Here is a 12,598-nt window from a genome sequence, read left to right as displayed (position 1 = left end):
CCGCTCATTGGAAAGTAATAAATCCTCCTGGAGGGAAAAAAGGTTCAAGATTTCCAAGATCTCTGGTGGGAGGTTTATTTTTGTTATATACCAAAGACAAATCTTGGTGCGTGTGCATGGGGGAGGGAGCTAACTAATCTGCTTTTTCTTTTTCCAGTCGTCCAGCACTCAGTTGCTTTTAACCAACAGAAACGAGTCAAAGCATTGAGCCTGATCTTTTAAAACACGGGGTGTCTGTGTCTGAAAAGTGTCTCAACCAAGGAAATAACAAGACTCAAATTAGCATCCAGTGTTACTGTAGAGTGGTATATGCTTGGACAATGAGTCTCCTTCTAGGGGGCTATCGACTTAAAGTAGAATTACTCCATGCCAAATCACCTTTGGGAATCTGCAGTTCGGGTAATAAAGAAGCAGGCATTTTCAATCTCAGTTGCCAGTTGCATCTGGATAGCATTATGACAATTATTTAATTCCTGAATGGGATATTAAGAATATGCTGTATCTGGGGAAAGTGCCACTTCCTTATGTCTTCCTTTTTTATAGCTCCATTATTTGCAGTGAGAAAAGTGAACATTCGCAGCTGCTTTTCTGAAGAGGAATAGGGACGTCTAGTGGCCAGATGAACTCGTTCTTTGTTCAGTATCCATAGTCTGTGTCATTTGTTTTAAAGGCATGTGTTGGCTAACGAGTTACTAAATTAGTGATCAGTATAATTCAGAGTCGTCCAGTATTGTATCATAGAATTTTTACCCAATAGTTTTAAAAATGATCTGGCCCTCTCTGTAGGTTTTTCTGCTTGTTGTATTGTAATGCATTTCAAAGGGCTTTTTAACCACTATTGCATTTAACTTCGCTGCACTAGATATCAACACAAATCTGCTTTTTGTTAAATTCCCTTCTCTATTTTAGAATGGTTTCCTTGTCTTTCAGAGAAAATGAGGATTTGGTAGGGATTTATTTTCCTTTGCTCTTTCTTGACATTGATTCTGGTATAACAACAGGGGAGTTTGGGTTTGTTTCAGGGGAAAAAGAGCAGCTTGGGTATGGACTTCTTTCTCCCCCTTTCTACTAGATTTGCTGAAAGTGGTCAAGTGGATCATCTCTGGAAGAGAGAGTAAGGGATTTCTGGAGATCCTTAGTTCCAATACAGCTCTAGACATAGCTGGCTTCTGTGGATAGCTTAGAGCAAAGGGTCTTTTTGGGGTCATGGATTCCCACATGCAGATTTGTACCTGTTTTGAGTATAACTGCCAAGGTTTTTTTCAGTAGAATTCACTTTTTGTACTAAATTTTAAGTTGATAATTGAATTATCTTCAGATTGCAGGGTTTTTTTTTGGTGTTTTTGGTTTTTTTTGTGGGCACACAGTGTGTAAAAACGTAAGTCTCCAATTTTTTTACCTTGTTCTGCAGTGAACTGACCATCAGTGGTGTAAAATACCCCAGTGCTCTGTCTGTTAAGCACACAGAACAGCTGGTGTAAGAGAGGTCCTGTAGTTCCTGTCTTTATTAAGGAGCACAGAAATGCGAATGGTGTGGGTATAATTGTGAGGAATCTAAGAACAGAATGAAAAAAAAAAAAAAAAAGCATGGTCCTCTATTTAAAATATATATATATATTTATCATTTAAGAACTTGCACTCACCTTCACAGTCGATTGCAATTGCACCTAGGCAGGTGAGTATGTGGGAATGGGTATAGGGTTTTTGTTTTGTTTTCAACTGAAGGTCAGTGACAGAGTTCTTGATCTCAGTACTTCCTAGCCTTTGTAAATTCCCGTCTGTTGTTCTGCATGTGTTTACATGCTTGGTTTCACATAGCCAGAATATACCCATAGTGTTGTCCTGCAAATACCCTCTGGGTGTGTTACGAGATGCTTTGTAGACTCAAGCACTGGCACAAACAAAGAGGTTCTGTGCAATTGTGTGAAAAGTTGAAGTCAGTGTACTGACTTTTTTTCCACATGGCTGCTCTGATCTTTTCTGATAGGACAGCAGCTATCCTGACATTTAAATGTCACTGCTAGCAATACCGGCAGTATCAGCAACTGCTCGCACATCTTTTTCTAAACCCATTTCTGATCTTCTGCGCGCATTCTCATTCTCACTGTCTTTCTTGAAGGTTTAAATGGTGATGACTGAGAGTCAGTCTTGCCAGGAAGTGATTCGCCAGTTTGCCAAATCAGCGGCACTCACTTGAATAGCTTCCTCCCCTATATATTTAGCTGAAAGTGGAAGAGAACTGCAAATCAAGCATATCTACGTAAAGCTTTGAATGTTTTTTTAAACCTCCATTTAAATATAGATGGCCGTGCTTTTGAAGGTTACCACTGTGTTTGTGGATGAAATAATATTTTAAATTCAGTATGTTCTTGTAGCTGTGGTTGTCTAAGATTATGATCAAATCCAAAGGCTTAAAGAGTACTGCTCCAGCCAGTAAGAATGCAAAGTCTTTGTTGGTGATGTGATATAATACTCAGTAAAACTTACTTGTGAAATGATCTTTTTGGTGTTGACAGGTAGCTCTTTTTTGGAAAGAGATGTTTGTGAGATGTGAAATGTATTTTTAAAAGCCGCAGTGCTTCTTTTGGAAAACTTGAATACTGAAGTCAAAAAAGAGTCAATTTTGAACCAAAAAAAACACCTTTTTTGAGTTGTCCGTGCACTGAAGGGTAGGTTGTTCCTTACCCAGAACTGCTGTTAACATCTACCCTACAGGGCTATTTCTTTCCTGTTTACGTTGTGGTCCTACTCTCTAAATCATGGCTGTAACCTGCTCCTTTTCCTTTGTTGCATGTGTGCACACAACTCTTTTCTGTTGAAGTCAGGGGCTAAGGTGGTGGAGAGTGAATCCTGGCGTTTGCTTGGGCTGTGGTTAGGCAGTTGTGTCCGGGCAAGACCTGGAACAGGTACCTGGGAGCTTGAGAGTCTTATTCTCCTGGATCTACAGTTTAGATGTAGCGACTGGATATAAGCAATCATCTTCCAGAGAGTTGTGAGTTAGGGTAAACCGAGTAGTTTCTCCTCTTTGTAGGATGTAGTTGTTTTGTTGACTTAGCCTCTTATGGGACATTTAGAGTCCAAAATGTTCTCAGATGTTGTCAATGAATAATAGCCTTTTTGAGATATATGAATGACCCTTGATTTTGCTGTAGGCAGCATTTAATAGCATTGTTATTTTTACTGAGGGAGTGTATGGGAAGTCTACTTTGGTCTCTAGCTGCATGATACAAGATTGAATTCAACATGTGAATCTGTTCATGAATCCTAAGCATGTATGTTGCTTGAGAATGTGTGACCTGCCAGTGCCTATTCAGTTCAAACTGGCAATGTTGAGTGACTCCTCCTGGAGTTTTAAACTCCTTCAGTTTTAAGAAAGCTGCTGTTGACAAGAGATATGAGAGGTGATGCAGGGAGGTTGTTTAAATGAAAAATGTTTTTTTTTTTTCCTTAGTAATCATTATTACCAATGAACATACTTCTTAGATACATAGTAGGACTATTACCAGGTAACTGTTGGTGAAACTAGACACGCTTCTTTTGAGGTTTCTGGAGAAATTTCTGTGCCACAGGACGCTTGTGCAATATTTAAGATGCTGGTCCAGGAAATGGTTATTTTACAATACGACTTCAGTATAGCAGATGTTAAGGTCATGACCCACTTGTTTTAAAGCAAATGTATTTTAAAACTTTTCTCCATTGGTCTCTACTGTTTCATCAGAAAGAAAAGTGTAAAGAAATCACTTTGACTGGATAGTTCAGTTGGTATTGAGGAAAGACAGTAGATCTGTTTTGACCTGAAAACCATTGGCTTTCATTTTTATTGCAGAAGGTGGTTGGGTTTTTGTTTGTTTATTTTTTCAAGTAATATGTTACTACTGAAAGCCGTATTTCTATGAAATCGGTGTCTGCTATCGATAACAGTGAAATGAGAGAATTAAACATCCTTAAATATGTAATGGGTTATATTCCTTCTGTGCTGTGTTCTAGGAGTAAGTCAATTTGTCAGCCTTACTGTCAATGCTTAACTGTGTGACAGGTGTTAGCGCGTTCTCTGTCATGAATAGTCTTTGTACCCTTAACCTGTTAAAAATTCAAAAGCAAGCAGAGTGACAATCAATACTTCAAAATTCTTATCTGTTACAGAATTTCACAAACTTATTTGGACAACCATTGGTGTGCTTGCTTTCTCCAACAGCATATCCAAAAGCATTACAAGGTATGTGTAGTACATTGCATTTCCTAACAAGTTACGGTTGCGTCATTTGTCCATCTCAAACATATGTAGTGTAGATTCTTCAGGAAAAGATATCTTTTTATCATTATGTATTCCCTAAATCAGGTTAACATTCTTAAAGTAGTATGATAGAATTGACATAAAGTTTATGGCAAATAACTTACTCTAACAACAGACAGCTTCAATAAGTGCTAAAAGGCAAAGTTGCTCCTACACGAAGACTCAGAATATTGCCTGCTCAGTGTTGGGATTCTAATTATTGTATTACTGTTTATTTATCATTGTTATTAGTAGTACTTCGGGTAGTTTTACTAGTACCAGAAAGTCAGCAGAGTCAGTTAAGTTATCAGCTTTTAAATACTATATGTAGAGCAAAAGCTTCTCAGAGCTGGTTCTGATTTTGGAGGGTAAGTTTAGGAAAGCTTGGATTTGTATGGCCTGAGAAGGTGGGTTTGTAGTAGGAACGGGCAACAAAACATTATAATCTTTGTCACAAAGACAGGTACGAAGATCTAGCTCAAGCCACGTAGAGAGGTGTTAAGCAAGTATCATGATCAAATGTACGAGAAATAGAAGCTTCTCATTTCTTTTAGAACTAGTCCTGTTACTTAGCTGAAACTTGAGTAGAAAGTAAATACTGTAATGATGAATCCCGTTTAAACAAACTCTGAAAAACAGAGCTTAATTCTTTTTCAAATACCAGATGCTTATATGGTGTTCACTGACCAGTCAGGAATGTCTTGCAGCAGTCCTGCAGATGTGGCACACTGCACTAGAGCGCCATGCAGAGACTTCTTAGCTTATTGAGCTGAAGCTTGGACCCCTGCATATTATGTTGAGCTGCATGAAATAAATGGACTTTAAGATATTGCGATGCCCAATAAAAGCGCAACTGTGTAGACTTTTGAGATGTTGTATAGGTTCAGCTGTCTGGTTCTGGGAGTGGAATAGGAATGTCCATGTTTAACTAAATTCCTCTCAGGGTTTATAATCAGTATCTTCTATCAGTTGTTTACAACTTCTGTGTTCAAGTTGTGTGCACAAAATGATGACACAGGCTTCCTACAGTTCATGGGAGAATCTCATTTTTCTTGGTGTTAATGCACATCTCCAGTGAGGCTTTATTGCTAGTTTTGTGCATCACCTTGAGAACAGATCTTCCACAAAAGCAGAATATACGTAGCTAACATAAACGAGTAGTTCTGCTGTTAGAGAATTTAGCGGGTGAGTGACTCTATTCTGTGGCAGGGACCTCTTTTCTGTTTCATGTGCCAAATGTATCTCTTTGTCTATTGATTTTTAGATCAGTCTCAGCGGGGTAGCCTCTTCACACTCTTTCTGAACAATCCTTTAATGGCATTCCTATTTGTCTCTGGATTATCAAGCATGCGCAGAGGTTTGTGGGAGAAGTGTCAAGACTACCTTAGAAAAATCAATCGAGATATTGCCCAGCTGCTGACCCACTCCCGCTCCATAGGTATGTGCCTACAGATGTACAACTAAGACTTACTCTGCTGCTTGAGGAGATGCTGGTTGTTCTTGCCCAGCCTTTCCAAGGGACAGAACAGTGAATAAAGTGAATGCACAAGTATTTGTGGTGGTTTCCTCCAGGTCTTTTCTTGTTTTTAAAGCCTTTCTAAATTGAGTTTTCTTTGTTGCCTTCCTTTACAGATCAGTCCTTTCTTCAGTTTTTTGGGGATGAATTTCTTCGTTTGCTTCTAACAAGATTTATTTTCTGCTCGGCTACTATGAGGATGCACAAAATTTTCCGGGTATGCAGGGATTTCTGTCCCTTTGTGAGAGCAACAATTGAGTGCATATAGAACTGCAGGTTGGAAGGGTCTTATGGCTAAGCATATCACTGTGAGTTCGGAAAGACAGCTGATTCTCACGTGCTAATGACTTCAGCTTGTATTGAATTTGTACCTCTGTACCTCTCCAAAGGCATGAAGCCTTTGACTTGCTTCAGTCTTATTTTTCTACATAAGTAGCAGACACCTTCTGATTCACTTATGTCACTCTAAACAGCCTTGTCTGGTAGAAAAATTCCTCTTAATAAGTCAAGGTTATTATTTCTATGCAACTAAAAAGCTGTAAAACGAGAGAATAAGAGGAAGTGGGGAGTAGTGGAACTTTACTGCTGGAATGCAATAGCACAAATAGAGTTTGAAAGGTGTTTGAAGTTTGAGTAAACTAAACAGGAAGATGATATCTTCCCTCCCTGTTGGTTAGTGCTGTGCCAACAGTGAAGTCCTACTTCTGGATCTACATCATTTTCTATTTATAATTGTTGGCATATAAACTGCCTGCTCCGTTTTAAACATTAGAGGAAAAAAAACAAAAGTCAAAACACAGAAAGGTGCAGTATTCTTCTCGTCTAACTGCAGACATCTAGTAGCTTTCCAAACCTAAGTTAATCTACCTTGGCTTCCTTGGTATCGGGGAAAAGTAGGTTATCTCTGAGCGGGGATGGATTCGCCCCCCGTGTCTTAGATATTTGTTTTAGGATGAGATGAATCTCCCAGTGGAGATGCTTAGATGTCTACAATTTCAAGAAATGAACTCCAGCCTAGTAGGTAAGTATATGTCAAGCCTTTTTCAATTATTATTCTATTTGCAAAGCTTCTTTGAACATGAATAACCATCTTAGATGAATGGGCATTTGTATTGCCGCTACAACCATCTCTGAGTCAAAAGGAAAAGAAAACTGAAAGTGGCTTTATTTCTGCTAGAATCTTTTCTCTCTGTGGCATGCTAAACAGATTAGGGTATCTCTTACGTGAAACTGGCCTTTTGCAATCTTCTTCTGAAAGGCTGTAAAAATAAATGAATGTCTGATTCTCTTTGTTTTCACTGTCATCTAGCAGGAAACACGAAATTATCCAGAATCTTATCCTCAGCTGCCAAGAGATGAAACGGTGGAGAACCCTCACCTCCAAAAGCACATTTTGGAGCTGGCTTCCATACTGGATGTTAGAAATGTTTTCATGGAAAACACTCTCGACGACTATTAAAAGAAACTGTCTTACTGCAAAGGGGTTTCCCTGGCCACAGATTTTGAATGGTGCAGTTTTCTAATGTGAAAATCATAAAAGGAAGTACTTGATTTTATTTTTAAACTTAGGACCATTATTTTAAAAAGTAACAATAAACAGCTGTTAGGTTAGCTGTTCCATTCTGTATGGGGTCAATTTTATAAGCAGAAGTTTTCTTGTCTTGTAAATGTTAAACTAAAGAATCACTAGAGGTTTATTTGTGGTCTTGTGGATATCAACCACATTTCCAACAGCTGATCCTAAGCATATACGTATTATTGGTTACCTTTAGCCCACATTTGTGGAAATTCTTTATTTTTATACAAATTTTAAGAAATTGGAAAAAATCAATAGGGAAAAAAACCACAATATTTTATCCCCAAAGAGTCTGGATTTGAAATGGTAAAGGTGGAACAACACAGTGCAAACCAACAATAGCAATAACACAGAGTCCTTCATAACAAATATATTTTTTCAGTCTTAGGCGAGTAAGTAGACAAAACTGTGGAAGATTAAGTTGTATTTGGAGGCAGCAGGTTTGAAATGAAGTTGTAAAGAAATTAATGCTCCCTTTAAATTCGACACAGCAATTTATATATAAATTTGTACTGCTGACCAAGAACACAATTTCCACTCTGCCTGGCTGGGTAGGTGGTTAGCAGGTTAATAAATTAGAAACTAAGAAAGCTAGCCCCCTTCTCAATGTAATAAGGGTCATCCTGCCACTTGTATTGCTGCCATGATTTTCTAGGAGAGGGCATTCTTCATTTTGAGATACTAGACAGAAATCTTTAAATTTTCAGCAGGTGTGTTACCCTATTTTCTTTGTGTGGGTGAAATGCGAGGCTCCCACAGTGTTACTAGTTAGTCCCTGGTTGGAGTTGAAAGAATGCCCCAAAAAGCACTGAATACAAACAATCCCTTCCTGTCACTCGTTTATCAGACTAGTCTGTGCTGGATCCCAGTGCCCAAGGAGAGATGCTGGTGCTCCTCTCGCAGGTTAATCGAAGTGGGTGTTGCCATAAAGCCCTGTTAATGTTTTGAGTGGTCATCATTGCATCTCGGTCCTTTCTTTGAACCAGTAAAACTGGGGGGCTGTAGTTATGTTTGGCAGAACTATGGGCTCCCTCAGACTTGGTATGTTAAGGAGTACAGTGGCCTTTGCAAAGGCACTTGCCGGAGAAGGCTGTTCTGGCTGCTGGGAAAAGTTACTGCCTGCCTCATTTGGACTGTACCTCCTTCTTTGCAAAGCTAGAGCACCTCTTGCAACTCCTGACAGTGAAGGCACGATCAGAAGGAAGGAAATGAAAATATTTTAGTTAAATAAGCCAATGTTCACTGTTCCATATACTAGAAAGGAAGTGAAAGAACAAGTCTGATCAGTTCTTTTAATGTTGAACCCCAGCCAGGCCTCCATTTTTGTTGGGAAAAAAAAAATTGGTGAGTACCTGACTGCCATAGATACTACAGTAGACCTGTTTGTAGTGCTGTCATACGAGGTATGATGTACTCAGCTGGAATAGTGCAGGGCAGCAGATCAGCACTGATACATCCTCATTCAGCTGGAGAGAGCACAGTATGGAATAGCAAGAATTGCTGGAGTGTAGGTTGGAGTTGAAGTTTGTATGAGGGTTCTCTGTATCTGGGCTGTAGCTGATGCAACCCGTTCTTTAATTTCCCAAGTGTTAAAAAAGAAAAAACGTGTTTGTTCTAAGCAGTCTTGAAGCTATTATGTTGCCCCCACCATCACTTGGTGCTGCTCTTCTTGGACTATGGCAGGACTTTGTTACATGGAATGTGGAGTTTATTTTAAAGAGTGTGTGTTTGTGTGTGTGCATGTGTATTCTAGGCGTTTGTGTGTATATGTACAATACGCATACATCTACTGGCTGGTGTAAATTGTAAATATGTATATATGTATAGGTACTTGTATATGTATTAAAAAGTATGAAACAGTACAATGTCTATATACAAAATTTATATATACACACATACGCCATTCTGGGTGCATTCCGCAAAGTATACCAGATCATTTGTGGTTGTAGTAAAGGTTATTGTTCTTCTGCCATTGTAATTCTCTGTTTTCATGGACTTGCACTTGGTCCTTGAAGTAATTCAGATCTGATTTCAGGTACAGGAGGCCTCGGTTAGCCAGGGGGAATGAGTACTCCTGTATGTATGACAGTGATTAGATTCATAGATTCTTAACTGTGAAGCTGATGATCTGCCTTTTCTTCTGGTAGGAGGTCCCCAGATATTAAATCGTGGGATTGTATGTGGAAGCTGAAAATAGTGAAAGCCTTTAATGCAGCAGCAGGGGATAGATACGCATTATCTGTTACCCCGTCTGCTGTTCCTCCTCCAGCAGTGTTCAGCTTGCACGGGAGAGGGGAATTCAGGTTTCCCCAGCTCACTCCCTTCCAGTCAAATGCTTTTGTTTTGCTTTAGCTTTTGCTTTGATGAAGCTGTTTTCATTTTGGCTCCGTGTATCTGGACAATAGTATGCTAACTGTAAGCATGGGAGTGATGACCATCAGCGTGGGCTGGTGACCCTCTGTGGGATGTTGCGTGTTACCTGACTGGGGAAGCCTTGGCAGACTGCGAGTTTTCACTTTAGCTGCGCTGAAGCGAGGAGTCCTTGCTTGTGATCCGGGAGGCTTCTAATCCACTGTGCAGCCCTGAGAAGAGGTTTTGTTTGCTTGTTACCAACACAGATCTAATCAGAGGAGAATGCGCTTTTTTTTTAAAAAAAAAAAAAAACAACAAAGCAAAGATGAAGAAGCTAGAATACATGAGGAGAATTTAAGGCTTTGGAAATTAGTTCAGAAGTTGAACTTCTTAACAGCGTTGACTGTCCAAGTCAAAAATTCATTCTGGAGGTCCCTCATTCTCTTCTTACCTCCTGACCTTTGCTTCAGAAGGTTTGCTGCTGACAAGAGTATTCAAAGATATTGATTTTACTCCTGTTGTGTTAGTAGTACAAAATTGTACTTTGTAAGAAAAAGGCTGATACCTTCTGTCTGCTCTAGCTGTAGATAGGATGAGTATCTGATCTTGGATTTTGAGCCAGTCCCCTCCCTTCTGGCCCAAAACGACTGCTTTCAAGATGAAAATATTGCTATTTTCCCTCCTCGTCTTGTTTGAACTTACTAAGTCATTCTAAACTTGTGCTACTGTGTGCTGTGTGCCGTGGTTGTAGGTACCTTCTCTATGTATGCTTGTATGTACTGAAGAAAAAAATTGGTTTGTGTATCTAGCAGTCCTCACTGGAAGCGAAGGAAAGACTGAACCATTTTTAAGTGAGAAGAGAACAGATCCTTTTCTTCTCAGGCCTAATGCCTTCCCTCTTGTCTCATTAACCCTTTCTTCACATATAACTATATTGCATATGTTAGTGAATAAGACTAGTCACCACCAAGCAATACTGAACTAAAAGGGTAAATTTTGTATGTAATATACTAAGAGAGGAAAATGTGAGCTGTACTGAATGTCTCTGTGTCGGACTCCTTCTACCTAGCTCCCTACTTACTGCATGTGATACATTCAAATTAATCCTACTTCCACAGGAGGCACCTCTATTCCTACTCCTCTGTTCAAACTGGCTTTAGGACATCTAGGTTAGTGTTGTTGCCTTCTGTTTTTCCCGTTTGACTTCTCAGAATAACAGTGAGAGGGGAAGAGAGGGTCATGAATCTTTATAGCTCTGTTTTTAACTACTCTTGGGATGTCATGTATCATTTTCTCCATGCACAGCTAAATGGAGCACTAGCTTCTGTGGGCTGTGTGAACTGGAGTTGCTGCCTGGAGTGCTTTCTTGAAAAGTTTCAGGACTTTGTTTGGGTAATTTGTCAAAACAGTATCTGCAAGGTTGTGACTTGTTAAAACTCTCATGACAGGGAGATGTGCAGAGATGTCTTTTAAAGACCATATGAAATAGATGAGGAAAGGGAATTAGACTTAAGGTAATCGTCTTCAAAAGCTGCAACTTGAGTAGCTTTGGTCAGGCTTCCCTTCTAAGGATGGAAGTATTGCTCCATCATTCATCCACAGGCATGCTGTTGTGAAGTGCCTCCCCCTGCTTTGCCTTCTTCCTTGCGCTGTAACTCCATGCTATGCCTGAAATCTGCTTTTTCCTGAAAGCTAAAAAAAAAAAAAAAAAAAAAAAAAAGCTTGGAATCTGTCTGAACAACTTTTTTTTTTTTTTTTTCCCTCTCTTGAGGCTTCTTTTGTAAGATCTTTAGCTATGTTAGATTCTTCAGTAGATGTTCTTACTACAGATCACTAATGATGGCAGTGGCACAGTCCTCGTTTAGTCCTGCCCATTCCAGGCCCAGAGGCTGCTTCGGAGTCGGCAGCTGATCTGTGATGGCTGCTGCAGTTCCTGTGACTGAGGGAGCTCCGCAGATGGTAACAGTAAGGGAATCTTACCAGCAAGGGAAAAAGCTAACGTATGAAGCTGGAAGCTCTTCTGTACACCTTGCTGACATGAGCCTGGTGTCAGCCTCAGCGTGAGGGATACTGGTGCAGAGGACAAGGCAAAAGTCTGCGGAGTAGAGAAAATACATGTTCCTGAGATGGCTCTTGTGTTTTCTAGTATCTTTGAATTCTAGAGCAACTTTGTTACTGTGACCAAATCTATTGCAAGTGCTTTCAAGATTCAGATGTCTACAAATAGAACCAGGAAGGAATACATCAAACGAATTTGTCTGCTTTATATTCAAGAACGAAAGTAAAGCTACTTTTTTTTACTTAACTTTTTTTTTTTTTACCTTAACACCAAACCATTCCTCTACCACGACAGAAAAGACTAAGTTTGAGATTTCTGAATTTGACAGATCTTTTGGAAAATCAAGGACTGTCTCTGCATTCTGATTGCTACGTTAATGAGCCAGCTGCCCTAAGCATGCATAGATGCTTCTCTTAAAGCTCCTGGTTTCACGTTTAGAGCAGATTTCAACTGCTACTTGCTGGTCCAAAGGAGTTCTTTAGCTATTTAGATCTTTCTAGATCTAACAGCAGCTCTTTGTTCAAGAATAAAAGCCTGGTTTGAATATCTGCCCCCTTGACTTCGCAGATTTCTTTTGGCATGTGTTTGTTATCACTTCTCAGTTGTAACCGGTTTCTTAGGAGCAGGATTCTGCATGGTGCAGCCTAAAAAGCAGACGTTGCTTGTGCCCCAGCCCCAGGCTCAGGCAGGACCAGGGCGGTGCGGATGGCAGGGCGAGGGGCAGGGTTCTGCAGAAGCAGAACGGGGAGGGAAAAGGGCCCGTCCGCCCGCGAAGGTAAAAGGAGCGTTTTGCCTCTGAGAACCAGATGATTTGTTACGCAA

General features: G+C 39.9%; 1 protein-coding gene across 1 annotated transcript in view; it reads left to right on the top strand.

Annotated features, from left to right (window-relative positions):
- Nucleotides 1-12,324, top strand: part of SCAI (suppressor of cancer cell invasion) — a 42,683-nt gene extending 30,359 nt beyond the window's left edge. Inside the window, exons 14-17 of the mRNA XM_066980625.1 lie at nucleotides 4,144-4,216; nucleotides 5,538-5,711; nucleotides 5,906-6,006; nucleotides 7,099-12,324. Of these exons, the coding sequence (XP_066836726.1) occupies nucleotides 4,144-4,216; nucleotides 5,538-5,711; nucleotides 5,906-6,006; nucleotides 7,099-7,248 (498 nt within the window). The 3' untranslated portion in view covers nucleotides 7,249-12,324. The remainder of the gene's footprint in view (nucleotides 1-4,143; nucleotides 4,217-5,537; nucleotides 5,712-5,905; nucleotides 6,007-7,098) is intronic.
- The last annotated feature ends 274 nt before the right edge of the window (nucleotides 12,325-12,598 follow it).

The sequence above is a fragment of the Anser cygnoides genome, chromosome 20 (assembly GCF_040182565.1).
Source record: "Anser cygnoides isolate HZ-2024a breed goose chromosome 20, Taihu_goose_T2T_genome, whole genome shotgun sequence".
NCBI lineage: Eukaryota > Metazoa > Chordata > Aves > Anseriformes > Anatidae > Anser > Anser cygnoides.
Note: the sequence above shows the minus strand (reverse complement) of the source record. Positions and strands in the feature narration are given on the sequence as shown.